Consider the following 25,721-nt stretch of genomic DNA (forward strand, 5'->3'; position numbering starts at 1 on the left):
GAATTCTCTCATACTTAGTCAGCCGACTGGGTGTGAGATATTGGGTCTTAGTTCGGGTCAGCAGGATCACAACTGAATGTGGAACATATACAGTTACAGGATGTCCCATAACAATGTTTTCACTCTGTTCTAGGCTATTGCAAGTTGCAGCTACTGCTTTCAGGCATCCAGGTAATCCAGCAGCCACCGAATCTAAAGTAGCAGAAAAATAGGCCACTGGACATCTAGTCAGACCATGTTCTTGTGTTAGGACTGAGAGGGCACAATTGTCTTGTGTATCACAAAACAATTCAAAGTTCTTGGAATAATCAGGCATTCCCAATGCAGGAGCTGAACACAGACAGTTCCGCAATTTTATCCAGGCTGTCATGCTTTCGTCATCCCATGTAACTGGATCTTGTACTCCTTTCTTGGTCATTTTTATCAATAGTTTGACTAAAACAGCAAATCCCACAATCCACTGTCTGCAGTACCCTACAACTCCTAGGAACATTCTGACTTCTTTCTGGGTTCTAGGTAACTCCATATCTCGAATTATTCTAATTCTTTCTGAAGTGACCCTTCGGATACCTTTTTCTATCTGGTGCCCCAGATATTTCACTGAGTTTTTACAGAACTGCAATTTGTCAGGTGATACTTTATGTCCTCCCTTGCCTAGATGATTCAATAAGGCAATGGTATCAGTAACACAGTCGTTCCGACTCTTAGACGCCACCAGAAGGTCGTCTATGTACTGGACCAAAACTGATTCTTTAGGTAAAATTAGTGATTCAAGACATCTTTTTAAAACTTGATTGAAAATCGAAGGGCTTTCTGTGTACCCCTGAGGGACACGATTCCAAACGTAGACATGACTGTCGAATTCAAATGAGAAAATAAATTTGCTGTCTGGATGCAATGGGATGGAAAAGAATGCGTGACATAAGTCAATAACGGTAAACCATTCCGCATTCCAGGGGATCTGGTACAAGATCACTGCAGGGTTCGGCACAATAGGACAGCAAGGTACAACAATCTGGTTTACCTTTCGCAGGTCCTGCACTACCCTGCACTTTCCACTAGGCTTTTTAATTCTAATTATGGGTGAATTACAAGGACTGCTCATTACTTCCTGTATTATGTTTGCCTCTAGCAACCTTTTTACTTCAATTGCAACTCCAGCTTTCACTTCTGCACTCATTTTATACTGTCTGGTTTTCGGGTAAACAGCATTTGTCTTAATGGCTATTTTAACTGGGTCTACATTTGCCATTAATCCCACATCTTTCCCAGTGAAATCCCACACATCTGGTATCACTCTGTTGGAGCTCTTCCGGTGAGTCCTGTATTGTCAGTGTCTTAATTTCTGTATCGGGCCTTAGTAACATCAGTTTGTATAATCCATCTTCATCTGGGGTCTGAATTTCTACGCCCTTTGGTGTGCAAAAGATGGTACAGTTCATTTTGCACAACAAATCACGTCCCAGTAGATTCACTGGACTAGAGTCACAGACAACAAATCTGTGCATTTCTTTGAAGTTCCCTATAGAAATCTCCATTGGTTCAGTTACTGGAGTACTTATTATCTGATTTGACACAGCCACTACTTGGATGGCTTCTCCCGAGAGGGGTAGGTTTGGAACGTCCACTGTTCTCACAGTAGAACGGGTAGCACCCGTGTCCAACAGAAAGGTGACATCATTTCCTTCAACCTTTCCTTCAATGTATGGCCCTGTCTGGTCTACCGGTAAGGAGGCGCCAAGTACGCACTCCTCGTCCTCCCCCCTCAGGCCCCGTCAGTATGGTTCATCACAGAGGAATGTATAATTTAACAGGAATTGCGAAGTTGCTGCATTTCTTTCATCTCCTCCTTCCCATACGTCGACCCCCTCATTTTGCTGAGCCTGGTTCTTATAGCTAGGTCTAGGAGCTCGAGGCAACGGATGCTGTTTTACCTGTTGCTGGTTCTTTCGTGGCCCCTCTTTCTGCACCTGTGGATTTAAACCATTTATGGGGCATTACCAGCCTGCAAATGTGGGCACTCGTCTCTCCAGTGCCCTATCTGACCGCACCCGTGGCAGGGAAATTTCTTTTTGGCCTCTTCTTTACTCATTTTTACTCGGGCTTCCCTCCTCCCCCAGAAGTAGTGTTTTGAGTATTATTATTCATTTTACTTAACTGTTTTTCTTGTTGTTCAGCCAATTTTACTTGTGCCCACATCACCTTCTCCTTCAGGGCTTTTCTTTTGTTCTCCAGCTCATCCTCACAGTACTTGGTGTACTTGAGGACCTCATCTATGGGTTTGCCCTGCCAACAAATGTTATTATCTCTGATCCACTGGGATATTTCAGGTCTCAAACCCAACACGAATCGATAAATGAAATGGGTTATATCCTTCATTTCAATATTATCGATTCCACTGTAGGTTTTGAATACCTGTAGTAATCGTTCATAATAGGAGTGCGATGTTTCATCCCGGTTTTGAGTAGTTCTATCTATTCGGGTCCAATCAGTTTCTTTTGCTGGCACTTTCTCTTTTAAGTATTGTATGACTTTAATCATACTTCCTCATTACATCTGGCGAAGGAGCTCCGGTTCTGGAGTCTCTCTCATATTCTTTACTGGTCCAATCAACTGCAATTTTGCATTCTGTCCAAAAAATCTACAGGAACTACAATGTCAAAGAACCCATCTAGGTCCTTCAGGAGACATTTTTGAACCTTCACGAATCGCTCAACCTGCCTATACCACTCTACCGGTTTCTCTCTTAATTTTGGGAAGTCATTAGTAAAGGACACAATATCCTGTCGGGACCATGGGACATGTACATATTTCCCACCCGGTACTTCCCTCATGGGATACAGATTTTCTGCCTTGCCCGCTTCTTTTAGAACATATTCAGAAGTCTTTGGTTTGGCCTTACTATCTTCCTTTTTCTTTGCCCACCTGGTTTTCCATTTGTCTAAATCTCCCCATTTCTGTACTATGTTCAGCAATTCCTTTATCTGTATCTTCTTCCCTGACACATTCATGTTTTCTAAATCTTTGTCTGAAAATTCTGCTCTGTAGGGTTTCTGTAGTACTTTGGATCGACTAACATCTATTTCCATATTTGCGGCTGTGTCCATTAATTTTTCATGGAACACTCTAGTGTTCCGGTTAAGGCTTTTGCATAGGAATAGCAATTCTTCTTTATCAAAGGTATTTAACCTGTCTAATCCCACATTCCCAGCCGTTAGTTCCTCCAGCTCTATTCTTAGCTTGTATATGTCTAATGGTTTCGGCAGAGGAGTTTCTTTTTCCATTTCTCGGGACCATCGCTCTATTTCTTCTGGAGTCACTACTGTGGCGCTCCGGGTACCTGAAGCTGTTTCTATCAGGACTTCCTTTGCCTTAGTCTGGTTTCCCGACCGTGGTTCACTGGTTCCAGACTCCCTTATGGGCAGATCCATCAGGGAGATCACAGACTCACATTCTCTTGCTTGATCATCAACTGTGAGCGGCTCTTTTCTAGAAGGTGCTACAATAGGCGTAATAACGGGAGTTCTTGGACTAGCTTGTCTATCTCCATAAGGGGGAACAGCTGGATCAATAGTAACAGGAATTGTTAAAGCTTCAGGACTGGGATTTATCTGCGCTATAGTCTGAATAAGTTCATTTCGCTGTTTTATCAATGCTTCCTTTTCTCGTTCATGTAAAACCCTTTCCATAGAGTTGTCATGCATTACTTGGGGTACTAATGGAGGGTATATACTCGGGGCAGTTGGGATTGCCAAACTTGGTCTGTCATCGCCAAAGGGTCGATAATTTGGAATTGCTGTGCCAGGTCTGCAAAATCCGTCACTATCACTGGGTTTGCTACCAGTACCAGCTACATCTGTCTCACTGGCCCTTCTACTTCTAGGATGTCGGAAAAATTGATTTTTCGAGCTTAGGGGCCCAGACTCTTCAGCATAGGGAGGTGGATTTTTTATTAGTAAATCTTCCAGGTATTCATCTTCTGAATCCCCCATAGCCATTAAATGTCTGGTTTTCTCTGTCTTTTTTCTTCCCCCCTGTTCGGTTACCCAAAACATCGGGAATAGTCCCTCAACCATCATATTCTGTCTCCAAAGCTTCATTTTTTTCTCCTTTATTTCCCGCTGCAATTTTGGGTACCATTTGCTCACCCCCTTATCTATCCGGGGTCTGTCTCGCTCTAGAGCCTCAATCTCCCATTCCTCTAAAGCTTCATATTGCGTTAATCTGGGTCTGGGGTGCAGTTCATTCATTCGGGTCCTCAAGTTAAACAGGATTCTACCATTAAAGGTACCATCGAGGGGAAATGCTAAGACTCCGTCATCTTCAGTATACTTCACCCAATTCTCCAACCATACACAGGTATGATACCCTTTGTCAAACATCATAAATGATGCGGGAGTATTAGGTGGTGGAATGATTACACCATCTCTAGTTCTAATGGGCTTGTCTTTCTTGAAATAATTCTTAACCTTTTCGGCAAATGACAATTTTGTCTTTCCTCCGTACATATTGTAAGGTCTACCTCTTAGCATCTGCTCCTCATGAAAACCTAGATTTTTCGGATTAGGTAAGAAGTCAGGATACCACATACACCTCTCCAAACTATCTTCAAGCTCGGATTGATTAATTTTGTTTACTAAGGTGCTTCCAATGCTAGCAGGTCTTTTAATTCACAGCAACCAATCAACACAGAGGTTGCAAATACTCTTGACCAATGGGTGCGCAGCCTTTTCGCGAGACGCGGTCTCACGCTTCGGCACTCACCCCTCCTTTACAATTCCAGCTTCGCTACACACCCGCTCTCTCAACCAATACCAGCGCGGCACGGAGTGACGTCAGTGCAGCTTTGCGACTGACTCCCTCCTTCACAAGGTAACAGAAACTTTGATTTTTTCCTAAAGTGCAAGTGCTTGATTTAGTTAACAACGTATAACATTCGCCACTGTGCTCTAGGGTTTTAAAAAGAAAGAAAGTTTTTCTCTCACTACAAGTAAACCACTTCTGTCTACTTTTCATTCATTACGGATAGAACCTTCTGCCTATCCCTTCACACGAGCATTAGAGAACCTGCTACTTCTTTGACTCATCCACTTCTTTCCGGGATATATACTAAGTCAAACGTTAACCAGCGGACTCCTTTGCTTATCACTCAAGCTTCGAGAAACCTACTACTCCTTCCGCATGTGACACTTACTAAGTGTTATCACAATGGGAGTTTCAACAGTGGGCTCATAGCTATCATTTATAAAATAATTCATTCAGAAAATCCTAATTAGCGCTTCCAGTTCTGCCTAACCATGCACTAATCTCCCTCCCAGCCAGTGACCGCACAGCCAAGTGGATTCTACTCACCACTTGCTATTTTATTTCCCCGGGGATTCCCACAACATGAAACAATCACGGACAATTATGTTAATTACATGCAATGATATAGCAGCAATTCATAAACCTCGTTTCAAACTTTTTATAACATTTAAATGCAATAAACTTATTTTAGCAGCAATAAATTTTAGCAACAATAAATTTTAGCAGCACATTTTATTTTTCACAGTTCATCAAAACTATCTTATCTACCTATCTTAACTAGTCCTAACCATAGCTCTGCTACCAGAAAATTACTGATAGAGCGCGCAGGTCGCCCGACTCTTTATTTCACCAGATTTCACGCACTTGGGCCCATGACGTGTTTATGACAATATTTTTATGAATCGGGCGAGTTTACACGATACCATCAGTAATTCTATGTGTTTTCCTACCACTATTACCAGAGTACCTGACTTACCACCTAGACACAGGTACCTATATTTCCGACAGATCAGGAGCTATTAGTGGGTAGGTGATAAGACTAACAAAAATATTTTATACATTTAATAACATTTGATACCTTTTGTAATAACCACAGACACCTAAAGGGGTTTAAAGGCTTTATATAATAAGTTTCAAAATCCAAATGCCATGAGAATATAATTGATACAGATTAGAATATCAATGATCAGGATGATAACTATAATGTAACTATGAATAAGCGCAAGTACCATTGAGTTTAAGAGAAAACTACATGGTAAGGGTAACAGGGAACATGCTATTCAGTTTTCAGGTTTATACTAAGGCTTAATGTGTTAAAACATTTTAATCAGTGGATTGCAAAACTTCGACGAGTGATTCAAACTGATCTTAGTCTAACTGCTAATTCGTAAGTATAGATGCAAAACACAAGTATCATTAGATCACACTAATTATGTAAACCGTTTCAGGAATGTCCTACAGGTAAAGGGAAAAATGGAACATAACTAATAAACAATAACATGTACATTTTGGAAAAGGCAGAGGAAATAATACGGGCAAGAATGCTTTATTAAAAGGAGGAAAGAAAAGAGAATGGATAGACGGTCACCCACTATATATTTACCTAGGACAGGAATGAGGACTAACCTTGGCCACGGGTCAGTTTGGAAAAGGCGAGGACAAGGACCCTCAAGGATTTAGGATGCCAGTAGGCGATCAGGTACAGCTCATGGACAGTCAGGACAGGATACCTCTCAGGATTTGGATCAGGACTGGGCTCACCAAAGGTACGACCAACACCTGCAGCTTCGGATGCAACACCTGCGCTACTCCCTCTCTGCACGGAATCCGCCAGTAACCCGATTGGGTTCTCGAATCTTCCAGCAAAGTGCTTCGCCAGCACTTAAGATTATTCCACCCCTTGGAGTTTGTGGAAATTACGGACAGAGTGCTCCGCAGCTCTCTGTATCAATCACCTATAGAGTTCGTAGGGTCGGTGACAGGTCAGCTACTCGGACAAGTCGGACAATTTCTCTAGCTAAAACTAGGCTAGTTATACTAATTTCGGGTCCCTAGACCACCCACAAATGTTGCAAGTGACAGGATCCCCAACATTGGATTGGTCAGGAGAAGTGGTTAGGTCATTGTCACCACCTAAAATTCTGGGTTCCCACAATGAATATTTAATTATTCGTACCCACCCCTTACATTCCTGTTCCCATGGCATGTGGAAGGTGTAAAACAATAGGACACACATAAAGTAAATACATTTGTAACAATTTTAGGTACAGCCGAAATCTTCTCCTGGTGCAAGGGTTACTTTCCCAGGCGCATCTCAGCTTCAGAAGCCAGCTGGCTTGGTTTTGCTTCTGCGTGGTTCGAGTTTTCCCTCATCACGTGATTAGGGTGACATGGGTTTCAAAGATGGAGCGGCTCCCCACTCCCAGGCCCACAGATACGTGGTACATGAAAAGTAAGCGAAAACAAATTAGAAACACAGAAAAAAATGAATACACTGTTCACCATGAATAGCTACACTGCATCCCTTACTTTATAATATCTATAGCGTTAGAGGTTACGCAGAAATAGACAGCTGGGCAAAAGCGGCAGTAGCAAGCGGAGAGCACGTTAAAGACAAAGTGGCCATATTAGCAGCAATGCGCATGAGCGAAAAATCCCTCCAGAACTGCGAGTGCGTCACATCACATGGGTATGACCGACGCATGCGCAGACTAGATTTCTGCAAAGCAGCAATTCTGTAGTATGCAAGCCTCATTAGGATTAATAGACACATAGGCAAGCATCTCTGGAACACCCGCGTGTAGTGTGAAAGTGCAATATTAATGACAAGCATGTTGATTAATGACATTTTAGATTAAACGAGGTTCTTGAATGTGAGCAAGTCGCTTTACGTGCGAGTCCTTGCTCCATCAGTAACACCAAGAGTCCCACCTGCACCAGTGTGGAACCTGAACATAGTCCTTACAAGACTAATGGGTCCACCATTTGAACCAATGCGTAGGTGCCAATTACAATTCCTCTCATAGAAAGTTGCTTTCCTTAGCTCAATAACTTTACTGAGGAGAGTTGGTGAACTCCAGGCATTAACTAAACAACAGCCTTTCTTTCAGCTTCACAGGGACAAAGCAGTTCTTCGCACCAATCCTAAATTTCTCCCTGAAGTGGTTTTTGCCTTTCATATCAATCAATCAGTTGAGTTATCTGTGTTCTTTTCTCATCCCGATTCTGTAGCAGAACAAGCTTTACGCACCCTTGATGTTAGAAGAGCTTTACTGTATTACGTTGAAAGAACAAAATAATTTTGCAAAACAAAGCAACTCTTTTTTGCTTTCTCTCGACCACACAAAGGCAATCCGATATCTAAATATGGTATTGCAAGATGGATTGTAAAATGTACCCAATCGCAAAATAGGGGTACTATGGTCTTCTTAGGGAATATTCCCCTAGCTGATATTTGTAAGGCAGCAACATGGTCTACACCTCACACATTCACCAAACACTATTGTGTAGATGTGTTAGCGAGGAAACAAGCTAATGAAGGCCAAGCAGTATTTAAAACATTGTTTCAGACAACTACAACTACAGGTTAAGCACCGCTCTGGGAGTATTCAGCTGTATAGTCTATGCAAAACATGTGATCTACAGCTCACATGCCTCGAACTGATTAAGTTACTTACCCAGTAAGCATCTGTTCTTGGAATGTAGAGCTGTAGATTCACATTCGCCCACCCTCCTCCCCGGTCTCCTGTAGTGTTGTAGTTTATCAGTTTACATACATACACATGGACATCTCTATTCTACACTTACTACTCCATTCTCACCCTCTGCGGGAAACAATGTAACAATGGAGTCAATGCCCATGCGCACTATTACAGAAAGGAGGAGTCACCTTACCTCGTGACTGGAAAGACTTCTTCGAAGAAAAACAACTTGCAAACATCGGAACCCAACACTAGATGGTAGTAGTAAGCAAAGCATGTGAATCTACAGCTCTACATGCCAAGAACAGATGGCTACTGTGTAAGTAACATTATCCTTCCACTTTTAAATTGTATCTCAAATTGTATTTTTTATTTATTCCTAGGGAAATAAAATACATCTTTTCATCCACGGCTTGTGTCAATGGAAGTTTTTTGCAACAAAGGTAAGTTATGCTCGCAATATTTACCACAAAATATGCTTGGAGTTAAAACCATCTCTGCGAATCCAGCACCAACAATTGTCAATTTCTTCAAAGCAACTTCGAAAGCTCCAGCACCTGGTTCTCTCTATCCCTTCTGAAACCACACTCTCATAAAGTATTGCCACCCCAATGGGTCATACAGAAAGACCTTTTTTCCAAAAACATTTTCTTAAATGCACTTCTTGAATATGGTCTGGTTTGTCCTACAAGTATTTCAATTTCTAGTATTGTAAATAACATATACATATATTTTAATTAAAGCTGATTAATCGAGTCCTCAAACACCTGGGGAACCTCCTGAAAATAAGACCTTTTTCTGGAAAAGGAGCAAGTCTTCTTTCACTTTAAGTTGAAGGCTGCATTTCTTTTACAATGGGCGTTGCACTAGTTGACTCACACCTAAAGAGAAGCTTACACAGATCGGTGTATTTCCCCATTAGTGGGAAGAATTTTCGAACATTCACATGAAGGCCAAATCAGCGGGTGAGCTAGATAACAAACCATGCACATTTTAACCATTCTAGAACACACCTGACAAATAGTTATATGTCCAAGAGTCTCACTGAGAATAAATCCTCCATTCGTTCTGTGCCCCATAGAGCCTTATTTATTTATTTATTTCAAAGGTTTTATATATCGCTGCTGGTCCCAAGAGTATCAGAGCGCTTTACAAGGAAGGTGAAAACAAACACTAGGGTGGAGTAAAAAACAAGCAGGAAAGCGTTACATTGTGCTAGTGAGTTCAAACAAGTCTAATGCGGCAGAGAAGGATGGAAATATAAATTAAAATGTATACATACATTGATTGAATTGTAATGAATGAATTAATGTCCACTCTTTTGTCCTATGTACATTATTTCTATCCTGTTGGCATCAGTGGCAAGATGAGGAAGACCTGAGCTGTGACAGTATCTGTAGATAAGAGTTGAATTAAAGTAGCCTTATGCTCAGTCTAACCTCCTGGTTCCTCCTACATCTCAGAGGTGTGTGTGTGGAAACTCAATTTACTTCTTGTAGTTGCTAAACACCCGGCGCGGCGCAGTTTGCCAAAAAACGATGCACTGCCTGGTGATACCCATGACTGAGACTTTTGTAAAGGTTCCCACCATCACCTTTAGATGGCTCTCTTGAGGTTCTTTTCTTCCTAAGCTTCTTTTCCAGATTTCCCCTTTGTGACATGAGCATCTCTTCTCTTCATACATTTTCATGTCTCCCAGACAAGATAACATAGCAAATCTATGTAGATTTGCTCAAATCACGAGTACAGGGATCAACTGCTGAAAGTCACTTAGGGCTCCTGTTTCAACCTAAAGACTGAAGAATTGGTCATAGCAACAGGTGATAGCAAAGAGAGAGGTTCCCAAAGGTTCCTGGTCTGAGCTCATGATATGTAGGGTTGAGGGACCTCTACCTGAACCAATGGCTTTGGCAAGGCATCAGCCCAATCCACAACCACAAGGATCCTTAATACTTCAGTCAGTGCATTTAATGTCCTGAAAGGGAGCCACATTCCTCTCATAGTATGTGGCCCTCGTAGCAGGCTAAAGCTATTCCTTGAGATAGGAGAAGCAGGAAGGTGGTCCCGGATAGTCTGTGTCGGTTTGGAAAAGGGCTTTCTTATTACTGGAGTTCCAAAAGAGAGACCCAAAGCTTTTTGAAGGACTCTAGTGCAGAGAAAGATCTTCCATTGGCAAACTCAAGTAGACTTATTTTGTCTTCCCCATATATTTAAATGTAGATGGCAACTGTAGATTGAAGCATTTTGTAAGATACAAAAGGCGCCAGCTAGGGATTCGCATCATTCCGTGGGTCAAAGCACGAAGGGAAGGATAGAAATGCATATGGGTGGTTGATGAGTTGCATCATGCTTACAAGGCTGGCCAACCTACACACATCCGGGTGTGATGTGAGCAAAAGATGAGATACACAGAAGGAGTGTACACTGTATCTTTACTGCAGGGTTCAGGTTGTGCAAAGGGACACAAACTGGACTGCTTAGGGCACACAGGAATGGGTCCAGTCCCAAGTGAAGGCTTTGGTCAACAACATGTTACATAGGGCCCGATGTAGGTGGCCAATACCGGTCGGAAACGGCCGAATTCGGCCGTTTCCGACCGGTATTTGGCCTTTTGAGATGTAGGGGACCTTTTTTTGTCCGAATCGGTATTTTACCAATTCGGTAAAATTACCGAATTTGAAAAATACCGAATCGGTAAGTTTACTGAGTTTTAAAATTCGGGATGTAGGTGGGACTACTTTCAGTCCCACAGGCCCTTCAGATTCGGTATTTTAACACCCAATCCAATTAGGTGTTAAAATACCGAATCCAGGTGTGCATGCACATGTGTGCATGCACACCTATGCCATGTGACAGACACATGGCTCACATGCCTTTTTTGGGGTGCTGGAGGGTGTCAAAGTGACACCCCCTGCACCCTTGCACAAATCGGTAATTACCGAATCGGTAATTACCGATTCGGTAATGCCCATTGATTCCTATGGGCTTCAAGGCCCATAGGAAGCAATGGGGGATACCGAATCGGTATTTACAGAATCGGTAAATACCGAATCTTACAGATTCGGTATTTACCGAATCTGAAATACCTACATCTCCCCCCCCTCTAATTTACCACTTCATAAATACCGATTCGGTATGATTCGGTATTTATGAAGTGGTAAATGTAGATTTACCTACATCGGGCCCTCAATATGGATCTTATTGCTGTTTTCTCTACTTGCAGTCTAATGCCATTCCTTGGGGATCTTCAAATATTTCTTGGTTTTCTCTTTTAAAATTGTCTGTATGCTCTCCTGTCTAGTACACATTCTAATCCAGTTTGCAATACCTGGGCCTTTGACAAAACCTAAATCGGTTGTGACATTAGGTTTCAGGTTCCATTAGTGTGTAAATGGCATTGTTCCCTTTGTGGCCTCTGAGTATTCGCAGACCAAAATTATTGAATAATGATGCTCAATAGTTTTATTTACTGTTGTATGAAGGTAATTTCAAGGCTTTTCTCAAACTTGTGTCCTTTCTTTTCGGTAGAGAGAAAGATTGTAAAACTTCAGATATATCTTGGATTGACCTCAAAGCCGCCTCACACTTTTTTGACATGATTGCAAATCGTGAACAGGTTTTACAGCAGGTAAGGCAAATACTTTTACAAATTGCGTCTCCTAGAAAACTATGGCCCAGTTTTCAAATCTTTTTAGAGTAAGGGCATCTTACGCATGGAAATTCAGTAGTGTTTAACACGAGTAGCCCATGTAAAGGTTGGCTGAATCTGGACCTATGATGTCACATTGCGCAGCTTGTTGCAAATTATTTCAGAAGTGGACAAATATGAATCTGGATTGTAAATTTTGCACCATACTCGGACATTGGTGGTGATATGGGCCTGTGGGCTACGCCTGCCAGATGTTGAATGAAATTCTAAGAGGATAAGCAACTTTGAGCAGCAAATGTTGCAATTTTGCCTCGTGCCACGAGGACAATGTGGGTAGTGGGAGAGACACGCCTTGACTAAATAATCTGATACGTTATATGTTATATGTTATATGTTAAAGGCTGTCCTGCTGTAAGCTAATACTGATAAGTTGGAAGGGATAGTTTGACATGTCTTATGGTAAATGTAAACACTTGAATAAAGACTTTTAAAAAAAGAGGTAACTAGTATTGTAAATAAAGTTTTGGGGCCAAACGTTCGGTATTGACGTGTTGATGAACAGTAAGAAATCTTTCCTTAGCAGCAGCTATTACCACATGATATGGTTTGGGCTCTTCTGCACACAGGGAGGGGATGTGTCCTCTCTTCGGATAAGACTCCGCTACATTTCAGAGCCCAAATGGAGGGCTCAACAAGGCAGAAGAGCTAGAAAGTCAAAAGAAAAAAATATAGCTATTGCTGGTTTAATGATTGATTTCCTGTTCTGGAATAAAGAATAAATAGAATATTGCTCATAACTCATGCTAGACGTTTGATATCCAGAATGCAAATTGAATTATCTGTAGGTTCCTAAAAAATTGACACTAGTAAATTTGATTTTGTGTAGGTATCTTTCAGTTTTTCAAAATAATTATACAAATAATAACCTTATTATATATATATCTTCATCTCGTATTTGTTTCAGATTAGTTCTTGCTTGAAGAACTACATTATCCCTGAGCTCTCACAGCTTCCTGCTCATCATGACGCTCTGGCTATATTCCTCCTCCTTCCAGAATGTTCTTTGATGCATGGGTCCCAGGAGTCTCTGCCTCTTCTTGCTGCATTTGCAAACGCTGTCAATAATCTGAAACCAACATCTCTGAAAATTCTAGGTAAGTTGATTAGGAAATCTGCAGTTCTGTTTAAGGGCATCAACAGTCATTGTGATAAAATGATTAATTTTTGCCCCAGATACCTGACATTTACTTGCAGTCTTTTATCCTGCTATTTTGTGGTGGGCTTGGAAAAGCTTTTTATTTACATGAATACAGTTTTTGTACATCTAATATAGGCAGAGTGAGGATAACACATGATAATGTTGCCTCTAAACACACAAAGGTGTATCTTAACATTGTTTTTGTTTTTCCCAACACAGAGTTTACAAGCACTCGTACTATCGTACCAAAGAAGTGCAAACCTGACTACTCAGGGCCTGATTCACAAACTGCACTTTGTAGGACTACAAAATGTACTCCAAATTGCAATTCACAAACTACATTCAGAGTTTTATACCTCTGCATTACCTATATGTCCGAGACATATGAGCTGTAGATTGCACACTGTGCATAGATCGCCACCCAGTGTTGGGCCCGGATGTTTGCAGTTTGTTGTTATCCTGAAAAGTTCTTTGGAAGTCACGAGATAGGTGACTCCTCCTATGGACCACATTGCGCATGGGCATCGGCTCCATCCTCAGATTGTTTTTTTCCGCCATCGGGCTCGGATGTGTTTCCTGCGCTCACCCAGTTCGACGGTATTGTTTCGATCGTGCTCCACATCGACGCGATTCTTCACCACTTCGAAGTCTTCGATTCCAGTCGTCGACGAAGGCCTTCGGGCCTACCTAGGCCTTACTTTCTGGCTCATGGAAAGGATGCCATTCAAAAAGTGTCCTCGATGTGGGTCGAAGTTTCCCCTCACCGACCTACATGAGGTGTGCAACCTTTGCCTCTCACCGGAGCACAAGACCAAAGACTGTTCCGCTTGTTCCTCTTTCAGCTCCTAGAAGACGATTCGGGATCGACGAGCTCGAAGAACTATGGCTCGCTCGTCAGCTTCGATCCCTGACGACATCTTTGAAGAGGGCGTCGACGTTCCAGAACACCAGCACGCCGAAGAGAGTACCAGCTCCTCTGATGCCGAAGACTCTGATGTCGAGGAAGTCACTCTAGCTTAACGGGTCATAAGTAAGACCGTCGACCCCAACCCTTCCTCGACACCCTGGAAAAAGGCTTTGGTCACACCCTCACCTTCGGGCCCGGGTGCACACCGAGAGACTGCTTCCCACGCCCCGCCTTCGGGCCTGGCAAAGAAGCCTACTAAGCCTTCAGGCGGCTCGGGCTCGAGCCAGCCTATTTCCGGTGCCGATCCTATACCGACACCGAAGAAGAAGCCATCTTCCTCAACCACGCCGACAGTTGCTCCGACACCTAAGCACACGGCGCCGAAGACTGGCAGCGTCTCATCGAGCCGAGTAAAAACCGCCTAAAGCTCCAGATTCACTCGCTTCGGAGCCGAAAAAAACACCCGGAACCGAAAAAACAGGTTCCGGTAAAAGACATTTCAAAAGGGCACACTTCTGAAACTAAAAGACCCAAGACCAGCTACCGACTCGGTGCCGAAAAAACCTACGGAGCCAAAAACTTAAACGCCGAAGGATCTGCCCTACTCAGAAGAACTTTTCACACCAGATCCTAATCAAAAAAACTCTTGTAAAGGATCCTAAGACTGGTCAATTGACTCTCAGCTCCAAGAAGAGACCACTTGAGGCGCCAGCACCTCCTCCTCCTCCAAAGAAGAGAGACATTGCAACCTCTTCATTAAGGGTCCCTTGTCCACCACCTCCCCATACTGTTCCTCCTCCTACAACTCCTCCACCACATCATTCACCTACACCATCCACTAATACAGACAATGATGTAGACACAGACTCTGATGACACAGGTGGGGGTGCACATGACACAGCAAAGACCAATAGTCCTCCTCAGTCACCTAATCCATGGGATGATTACAACACCCCTGATGTGCCTTACGAACCACAAGATGACATATACACTTCCAGACCTTCCCCACCAGAGGACACTATAGATTTTACCCTACTAGTCCAAAGAGGTGCCCAGTATCCCGGGGTGGACTTACACACCGATGCGGTGGAGGAAGATTTCGTATTAGATAACACACAAAGGTCTACTGCCATTTTGCCATTGCTTAAAGGTGCCATCAAGCACGCAACAGAGGTTTTTAAGGATCCTGTCAGGGCTAAGGTCCTCAACCCTTGCATTGAGAAAAAATATAAAGCTGCCCCTACAGACCCAGTTTACATTAAAGGTCCAGCACTATTATATTCTTTAGTAGTGTCTAATGCACGTAAACGTGCCAATTCTCAGACATCAGGTGAGGCCTCACCACCAGACAAAGAATCTAAGCTTCTTGATGCCTCCGGCAAATGAACAGCATCACAAGCAGCTAACATCTGGCGCATTGCCAATACTCAAGCGTTGCTGGCAAGATATGACAGGGCACATTATGATGGAATCCATAATGCAGCATCTACCAGACAAATACAACAAGCATTTGCAATGCAATAGGTCTCGCATTAGGAAAGTTTGAGCTATTGGTATTTTATTTATGTGTTGGTTTTAAAAATAGTGAAATTAATAGCTTTGTCATTTATAATGCCAATAGTTTTAACTTTCGCAAATGTGACACCTAAAGCATTTGTAATGCAATATGTGTTGTATTTACGTGACTTAGATGTATTGATATTACAAATACCAATGACTTTTAATTTTTTTAAATAATTAATACTTAAATAAAAGTTATTGTAATTTATAATGGCAATAGCTTAAACATTTGTAAATACCTTTTGTGAAGATTATGTTCAGTGTATTTTATTGTGACGCAAATCCAAGAACAGAAGTGAAATATTAACATCTTTTTGTGACATTTGTAATAAAGCTTGAAACATTAAGAGAACATGTTTGAACCAGTTGTTGTTGAATGATTGCACAGATTGATGCTGTGGTGGCGCTGAGTGATGTGGTGGCGACGAGTGATGCTGTGGCGTTCAGTGATGCTTTGGTAGTGCATAGTGATGTTGTGGTGCCTTTGAGTAATATTGTGGAGCACCTGAGTGATTCTGTGGTGGTGCTGAGTGATGCTGTGGTGATGCGATAGAGTGGGTGCGATAGATAGATAGAGTGAAGGCGATAGATAGAGGGAGGGCGATAGATAGAGTGAGGGAGGGAGGGCGATAAATAGAGTGAGGGAGATAGATAGATAGATAGATAGATAGATAGATAGATAGATAGATAGATAGATAGATAGATAGATAGATAGATAGAGTGATGGCGATAGATAAAGTGAGTGCGCTAGATAGACAGATAGAGTGAGTGCGATAGATAGACAGATAGAGTGAGGGCGATAGATAGATAGATAGATAGATAGATAGATAGATAGATAGATAGATAGATAGATAGATATAGATAGATAGATAGATAGATAGATAGATAGATAGATAGATAGATAGAGTGAGGGCGATAGATAGATAGATAGATAGATAGATAGATAGATAGATAGATAGATAGATAGATAGATAGATAGATAGATAGATAGATAGATAGATAGATAGATAGATAGATAGAGTGAGGGCGATATATAGATAGATAGATAGATAGATAGATAGATAGATAGATAGATAGATAGATAGATAGATAGATAGATAGATAGATAGATAGATAGATAGAGTGAGGGCCATAGATAGATAGATAGAGTGAGGGCGACAGATAGATAGAGTGAGGGCGACAGATAGATAGAGTGAGGGTGACAGATAGATAGAGTGAGGGCCATAGATAGATAGAGTGAGGGCCATAGATAGATAGATAGATGGTTGTGTGTGTGGGGGGGGTTGTGTGTGTGGGGGGGTTGTGTGTGGGGGGGTTGTGTGGGAGGGTTGTGTTTGGGGGGTTGTGTGTGTGGGGTTATGTGTGGGGGGTTGTGTGTGGGGGTTGTGAGTGTGGGGGTGTGTGTGTGGCGGTTGTGTGTGTGGGGTGTGTGTGTGGTGGGGTTGTGTGTGGGGGGTTGTGAGTGTGGGGGTGGGGTTGTGTGTGGGATTGTGTGTGGTGTTGTGTGTGTGGTGGGTTGTGTGTGTGGTGGGTTGTGTGTGGGTGTGTGGGGGGAGGAGTTTGTGTGTGTGTGTGGGGTTGTGTGGTGTTGAGTGTGGTTGTGTGTGTGCTTGTGGTTGTGTGTGTGTGGTTGTATGTGTGTGTGGTTGTGCGTGTGTGTGGGGGGGTTATGTGTGTGTGGGGTTGTATGTGTGTGGGGTTGTGTGTGTGTGGGGCTGTGTGTGTGGGGGGGCTGTGTGTTTGGGGCGTTGTGTGTGTGTGTGGGGTGTGTGTGGGGGTGTGTGTGGATGTGTGTGTGGGAGGTGGGGGGTTGGGTGGTTGTGTGTGTGGGGGGGTTGTGTGTGTGTGGAGTTGTGTGTGTGGCGTTGTGTGGGGGGTTGTGTGGGGGGGTCTGTGTGTGTGGGCTGTGTGTGTAGGGTTGTGTGTGGGGGGTTGTGTGTGGGGGGGGTGTGGGGATGTGTGTGTGGGTTGTGTGTGGGGGGGTTGTGTGTGTGTGGGTGGTTGTGTGTGGGGAGTTGTGTGTGTGGAGTTGTGTGTTTGGGGTGTGTGCTTGGAGTTGTGTGGGGGGTTGGGGGGGTCTGGGTGTGTGTGTGTGGGGTTGTGTGTGTGTGGGGGGTGTGTGTTATACAACAGAAAGGAATAATAAGATTTCTTTCCTTTCTTTTTTTGCTTGGTGTTTCGTAACACCATATTTAATTTTTTATTTTTTTGTTTTGCAAGGTTAGTCACACTGTAGCATAAATGCTCGACCCGTTTGACTGACGGGCCTCATATTATGAGAAAGGTATGATTATAACCCCCTGTAGCCATTGGGTGCCACCACTAATAAAACAAAACGCAAACACACCAGCTTAAAATGGCGCCTTATTTTCTATAACTCAGTACGATCCTCTTTACTTTCGTCAGGGTTTAAAAAAAACGCAGGAAGAGAACATATTGTTTTCACAGTGGATGGCGAGCTGAAAAGTGACGCGAGCGTGTACTGTATGAGAGGTAAGACAATTGGGGTAGACGGCCGGACTCACAGTACAGTCTTATCTAACTTTATTTAAAGATTACCACTCTGGAGGCAGTATGTGAGGAGGCCCTGCCACAAAAAGGGATTTGCGGTGTCGCCATCTTAATAAATCAAGTCAGTCAACAATAATTATACTGAGGGGTCGGGCACCCAGCCAACAGAATGCATTTCAGGCAGGCGTGTGGAGCACGTAGAGGGGAGGGTTTTAACAGTAGGGAATAGTTCCTTCTCTTTGCATGAGGGAACGTACCCCCGCGAGTGAGGCTTTTTTATGGCCGGCGAAAAATACGTAGGGCGCTGTAAAGACACTAATTGCAATCCCCCTCTCTTTCTCTCTTTTATGATAATGAGTTATGTCAGCTCATGTAATTCCGACCACAGCATGACAAGGGTAACAAAACCGACTTACGTTACTGCTCTTTTAGTCTGGGAGTCCCACTAAGTTGAATGGTTGTGATTTGGGGGGCAAATGTGAACGCCTCCGAGCAAAGCAATCCTAAGGAAACTAGAGTTTACATTTATGCCACATGGTATCAGGACCCATATCAAACGACAATACAAATAATAGTGTAGCAATCACCTGTCCATTACATACGATCAGTGCTTGATTACTTCTTCCTAACTTTACCTCCAACAGACTATATAGACTGACAATGTGCTAGCGTCTCGGCATTGCTGTGGCGGGGGTGGAGCGCATTCCTTTGAAGTCTGATGGGGGGGCGGGGGAGCTGCTTCCTTTGAAGTCTGATGCCGAGGCTCAGACAAATGGTATGCGATGTGGCTGGCGATGTGCATGCGCCTGGCTCACATGAACCGTACCTAATCCGCAGTTTGGGTAGACTTTTGAAAGCCTTACTATAATCTTGCCAAACAAGAATTGCTAAAGCAATGCCTGAGGCCCGACCTAAAAATAGGGACAATGAACTTATACAGGAAGGCAAAAATATTACTAATACTTCCAATCGTTGTGCCCTCCATGCTGGAGATACCGCCTAAAGAACAATCAATACCAGCACCCTTCTACGTAGGCATGCCTGGCACAGTATTTCAGGTTTTAAACCTGAGGTACAAAACTCCATCCTTAATCAGCCATTTGATGAGACACATTTATTTGGCCCAAATGTTGACGTGTCTTTTGAAAAAATGAAAAAAGACACCAATACCGCAAAATCTATGGGAGCCTTGCAGCAGCAAGCTCTCAGACGTTCTTTTCGTCGCTCATCATACAGAGGCAGCACAAGAGGCTACTCCTGGGAAAGTCCCTCCACTTCTTACAAAACCTCTAGCCAATCCACATTCACTAAGGGCTACCATAGAGGGGGTTACAGGGGTAACCACAACAAAGGCAGAGGCAAAACCAATAACTCCCGCTCTGCCTCTACCCCTACCCAATGACTTTCCTCCCCTTCCCCCCCAACATTCCACTCCTGTGGGGGTAAGACTGCAACAATTCCTTCCTGCCTGGACCAACATCACATCAGACAGGTGGGTGCGACAAATTATTCAGTCAGGTTACTGTCTAGAACTAACATCTACCCCCCAAACATACCACACAAACAGCGTCCAATGTCACAAGAACATCTATCACTGTTAAAACAAGAAGTAGTATCTCTGCTAGAAAAAAGTGCAATAGAACGAGTTCCTCTGCACCAACAAAACAAAGTGGTTTACTCTCTATATTTTCTAATTCCAAAGAAGGACGGCTCTCTAAAGTCTATGCTGGACCTCAGACCGCTAAACATATACTTACAGTCGGACCATTTTCACATGGTCACACTCCAACAAGTCCTTCCGCTCCTGTTACAAAACAACTTCCTTGCTACTCTAGGTCTCAAGGACGCATACTTCCACATTCCCATTCACAAGGCTCACAGGAAGTATCTCTGATTTGTAATAGACGGGCAGCACTATCAATTCAAAGTACTCCCATTCGGAGTCACAACAGCACCAAGAGTATTCACTAACAGCCTGATTCATCAATCATATTTGCGCTCGCAAAGGGCCAGATTCTGAGAATCTGGCCCTTTGAGAGTGCAATTTTTGCATTTGGGATTCATCATCCCAAATTCAAAAATCGATATTTAGAAACTCGCAAATTTGCGAGGAATAGCATTTAAGGAATCTCTATTAGAGATTCCTTAAATGCTATTCTTGAAACATTTTAAAATTGCGAATTCGCAAATTTCGGCCGCTATTTACCGCGAGGTCAAACCTCGTGGTAAATAGCGAAAACTTTGAAAAATGCTTTTAAAAGCATTTTTCTAAGTTGCATGTTACACACACACATGTCCTTAGGACATGTGTGTGCGCAACAACTGTTGAAATGTGCATTTAAGGGGTGCTACAGGGTGTCCTTTGGACACCCCTGGCACCCTTCAAATCGCTATCTTATTTGCGATTAGCAAATTGCTAATCGCAAATAAGGAATACTCCCCATTCATTCCTATGGGCCTTTTGACCCATAGGAATGAATGGCGAGTTAGTCCTTATTTGCGATTAGCAATTTGCTAATCGCAAATAAGGAATCCGTAGGAATCGCATTTAATTTTGCGATTCCTACATGAATCCCGTTTTGCGAGTCTGTAATAGCGATTCCTTATGAATCGCTATTTCAGACTCGCAAAACGGGTCTTTCATGAATCTGGCCGTAGGTGCCTAGCATTAGTGGCAGCACATTTACGAAGACAGCACATTGAGGTCTTCCCGTACCTAGACGACTGGCTCATAAAAGCCACCTCATACACACTCATGCCACGATCCAACTGCTCCACAACTTGGGGTTCACAATAAACCACACCAAGGGCCAGATGTAGGTAATTAATATTTACCGACTCTTAAATACCGAATTTTACCGATTCGGTATTTAAGAGTCGGTAAATATGAAGGGGGGAGATGTAGGTATTACAGATTCTGTAAATACCGAATCGTTAAGATTCGGTATTTACCGAATCTGTAAATACCGAATCGGTATTGCCCATTGATTCCTATGGGCCTTAAAGCCCATAGGAATCAATGGGCAATACCGATTCTGTAATTACAGAATCGGTAAATACCGAATTTTGCAAGGGTGCAGGGGGTGTCACTTTGACACCCTCTGGCACCACGAAAATAGCCATGTGCGCCATGTGGCACACAGACATGCCCTAAGGGCATGTCTGTCTGTCACATGGCTAGGTGTGCATGCACACATGTGCATGAACACCTGAATTCGGTATTTTAACACCCAATTGGATTGGGTGGTAAAATACCGAATTTGTAGGGCCTTTGGGACTCAGAAGAGTCCCACCTACATCTGGGAATTACCGAATCGGTAAAAATACCGATTCGGTATTTTACAGATTCTGTAAATTTACCGATTCGGTATTTTACAGATTCTGTAAATTTACTGATTCGGTAAATTTACAGAATCTGTAAAATTTGGCCCCCTACATCTCAAGATGCCAAATACCGGTCGGAAACGGCCGAATTCGGCCGTTTCCGACCGGTATTTGCCACCTACATCGGGCCCTAAGTCTCATCTGCAACCATCCAAAGTACAACAGTACCTCGGTGCCACAATAAACACATCAACAGCGCTAGCTTATCCCACCCCAGTAAGGATAGCCAGCATGCAAGCTCTTCTCACAAAATTTCAGCTACAACACTCCCTTCCAGCATGAGGGTCCATGCAGCACATAGGGATGATGGCCTCTTGCATTTTCATAGTGCCCCATGCAAGACTTCAAATGCGTCCTCTTCAAGAGTGCCTATCACGTCAATGGAACCAGGCTCAAGGTCAATTAACAGACCTAGTGTTGGTAGACGATCGGACTCATCGCTCTCTGCAGTGGTGGAACACCAAAAACGTTTCCAAAGGGCGACCGTTCCTAGAGCCAGTTCCTCAAATAGTCTTGACACCGGACGCATTGCTCTCCGGCTGGGGAGCTCACCTATTTTAACACACCATGCAAGGCAGGTGGACACCACAACAAAAGTTACTCCATATCAATCACCTGGAGTTACTAGCTATATTCCTAGCACCTAAAGCTTTCCAAAAGCAAGTATCAAACAAAGCAGTGTTAGTCCGCACGGACAACATGACAGCCATGTATTACATGCAGAAACAGGGCGAAACACACTCCCTGCAACTCTCTCAACTAGCACAAAACATATGGCGGTGGGCTATACCTCAAAACATATTCCTCTCAGCCCAGCATGTTCCAGGAGTACAAAATACCATATCAGATCTGTTAAGTCGTCAGACACAACAGACCCACGAGTGGGAACTTCATCCACAAGTTCTTCAACCATTCTTTCAGATGTGGGGACAACCTCAGATAGACCTCTTTGCCACCCACGAAAACGCCAAATGCCCAAACTTCGCCACCAGATATCCACACCCACTGTCCAAAGGCAATGTGATATGGATGAACTGGTCAAACAAATTTGCCTATGCTTTTCTACCTCTACCACTCATGCCACTAGTAGTACACAATTTACAGCAGCATTCTCTCACCCTCATCCTAGTTGCTTCAACGTGGGCCAGACAGCCGTGGTACACCACACTGCTGCAACTGTCTGTAGTACAGTACCATAAATTGCACCTGTCTCCACACCTCTTAACACAGAACCGTGGAGAGATCAGACACCCGGACCCAGCTCAGCTCAACCTTGCGATCTTGCTCCTGAAATCCTAGAATTTGGATATCTGAACCTTCCTCCAGACTGCATGAATGTCATAAAAGAAGCTAGATGTCCAACCACTAGGGCATGTTATGCAGCCAAGTGGAAACGCTTTGTCATATATTGTCACAACAACAATATTAATCTTCTAGACGTGTCTATTCAACACATCATAGGATACTTACTGCATCTCCAAAGATGTAACTTAGCCTACACGTCTATTAAGCTACATCTTGCTGCAATAGCAGCATATCTGCAAAACTGACAACATCTATCTCTGTTCAGAGTGCCTTCCATTAAAGCCTTTATGGAAGGCCTTAAAAGAATAACTCCTCCCAGAGTACCAACTTCACCTGTGTGGAATTTGAACGTTGTTCTCACACGGTTAATGGGACCTCCCTTCGAACCCTTACACAAATGTGAACTACAATTTTTTAACGTGGAAAGTAGCTATTGCTTTTCTGTGAAGAGTTACTGAACTACAAGCACTAACCATTCAAGAACCCTTCTTGCAAATGCATCATAATAAGGTAGTTCTAAGTACTAATCCAAAATTCCTGCCCAAAGTCATTTCTCCCTTCCATCTCAATCAATCTGTGGAACTGTCCGTTTTCTTCTCGTAACCACAGACAGTAGCAGAAAGAGCTCTTCACACCTTAGATGTCAAAAGAGCATTGCTATACTATATCGAGAGGACACAACCCTTTTCTAAGACAAAACAACATTTTGTATCTTTCTAACCACCACACAAGGGTAATCCCATTTCAAAATCTGAGATAGCTAGATGGATTGTCAAATGCATACAGATTTGTTCCCACAAAGCTAAACGTACGTTATCTGTTCCTCCTAAAGCCCACTCTACAAGAAAGATAGGGGCTTCAATGGCATTTTTAGGGAACATTCCCCTAGATGACATCTGCAGAGCAGCTACATGATCTACACCTCACACATTCACAAAACACGATTGTGTAGATGTGCAAACTAAACAACAAGCTAATGTGGGCCAGGCTGTTCTCAAAACATTATTCCAAACAGATAGGGGTGGTCGCTGCTAACAGTGGGTACTGCTATATAATCTATGCACAGTGTGCAATCTGCAGCTCATATGCCTCAAACGGAAAATGCTACTATCCAGTATGCATCTGTTCTTGGCATGTAGAGCTGCAGAGTTGCACACGCCCACCCGCCTCCCCGGCTACCCTTGTCTGTTCCAGTATTATCTTAATTAGATACAAATTACATGGGAATCCTTCCTTTTTCTTGCAAAGCTCCATCATTTCCCTAATGGCGAAAAACAATCTGAGGATGGAGCCGATGCCCATGCGCAATGTGGTCCAATGGAGGATTCACCTATCTCGTGACTTCCAAAGAACTTTTCAGGACAACAACAAACTGCAAACATCCGGGCCCAACACTAGGTGGCGATCTATGCACAGTGTGCAACTCTGCAGCTCTACGTGCCAAGAACAGATGCATACTGGTAAGTAGCTTTTTCCTTATGTGCACAGAGTTCTCCGTCCCGACTGCAGACTCTCTGCATACGTAAATACACTTGTTTGCACCAAATTTGGAAGGGACATTAAAGAGTGGGTGGAAAAAGGAGCAGTCTTACAACAAAAGAAGATGGGATTAGAGCGGAGTAAGAGGGTTTTAGGGATGGACATCACCCAAACGCACAAGACTAAGCCAATAGCTTTACATGGGGGTTGATACATGTAACTTACACTTTTGTTGTAAGTTTGTGTAAATTTGCATTTATAGTTTGTGAATACCACAACGCAGTAAACTTATTCCAAAGTTTACTCAAACATGTAAGTTACCTTTGTAAATCAGGACAAGAGTGACCAGAATTATAGCCTTTGTGTATGGTTGGGTGCCTTTTAGTCTTTGTTCTGTGACCAGTATCCATGTCTGCGAAGTACATTTTCAATATTTTATGAATCATACAATTCCAGATCCATAGCGCTTCATAAGAATTTAAAATCCACAAATTGAATACATTTTGGAATAATTGTTATAAAGCCAAAGTAGTGCAATCAAGGAAAACACGAGAACAGACTAAAAAAGCAGATATACTTCTGGTTCACAACAGTACGTAACCAGATTCAGAAGGTAGTGGCGGAGCTGAAATATGAAATGTAGAGATTGCAAATTAAATATTTTTTTATTTGACCAAGCCCACCAGGTTGAGAAAGGTGAGCATTTGGTGGAGTAATGGAGAAATGCCTGGGGCGTAACTATCAACAATGTATCTCAAAAAGGGCCACCTATGAGCACACTAAGACCATTGCCACATGTATGATGCTGCTTCGTACATTGCGTAAGATTCTTCCCTTGCTTCCGGCCCCAGTTAGACCGGAGGTAGTGCACAGTATCATTCTTAGCAGGCTTGATTACTGCAACGCGCTACTCCTGGACCCCAAGCACTTTGATCAGGAAACTGCAGCGCATACAGAATATGGCAGCTAAGCTTTCCCTTTCTCGGATGCGCTCGGCCTCTTCTTCTTTAGCGCTAAAAGACCTCCATTGGCTACCGGTCCATCGGCGTATTTGTTTTAAGGCGTCTTGTATAGTGTTCAGGGCCCTCCATGGGCAGGGGCCGGTCCTGTTGCAGGAGCTCTTCTCCTGGTACTCAGCGGCTAGACTTCTGCGATCTTCCTCTGCATGTTTAGTGGCAGTTCCTAAAATCCAGAGGGTACGGATGGGAGGCCGTTCCTTTG

At 43.2% G+C, this 25,721-nt stretch overlaps 1 protein-coding gene across 1 annotated transcript in view; it reads left to right on the forward strand.

The window, feature by feature from the left end:
• The window catches only part of LOC147727569 (E3 ISG15--protein ligase HERC5-like), a 479,269-nt gene that overhangs the window by 182,671 nt on the left and 270,877 nt on the right, over positions 1–25,721 (forward strand). The window contains exons 10-12 of the mRNA XM_086963137.1: positions 8,891–8,950; positions 12,036–12,135; positions 13,121–13,310. Coding sequence (XP_086819263.1) covers positions 8,891–8,950; positions 12,036–12,135; positions 13,121–13,310 — 350 coding nt within the window. The remainder of the gene's footprint in view (positions 1–8,890; positions 8,951–12,035; positions 12,136–13,120; positions 13,311–25,721) is intronic.

The sequence above is a fragment of the Lissotriton vulgaris genome, chromosome 3_1 (assembly GCF_964263255.1).
Source record: "Lissotriton vulgaris chromosome 3_1, aLisVul1.2, whole genome shotgun sequence".
Classification (NCBI taxonomy): domain Eukaryota; kingdom Metazoa; phylum Chordata; class Amphibia; order Caudata; family Salamandridae; genus Lissotriton; species Lissotriton vulgaris.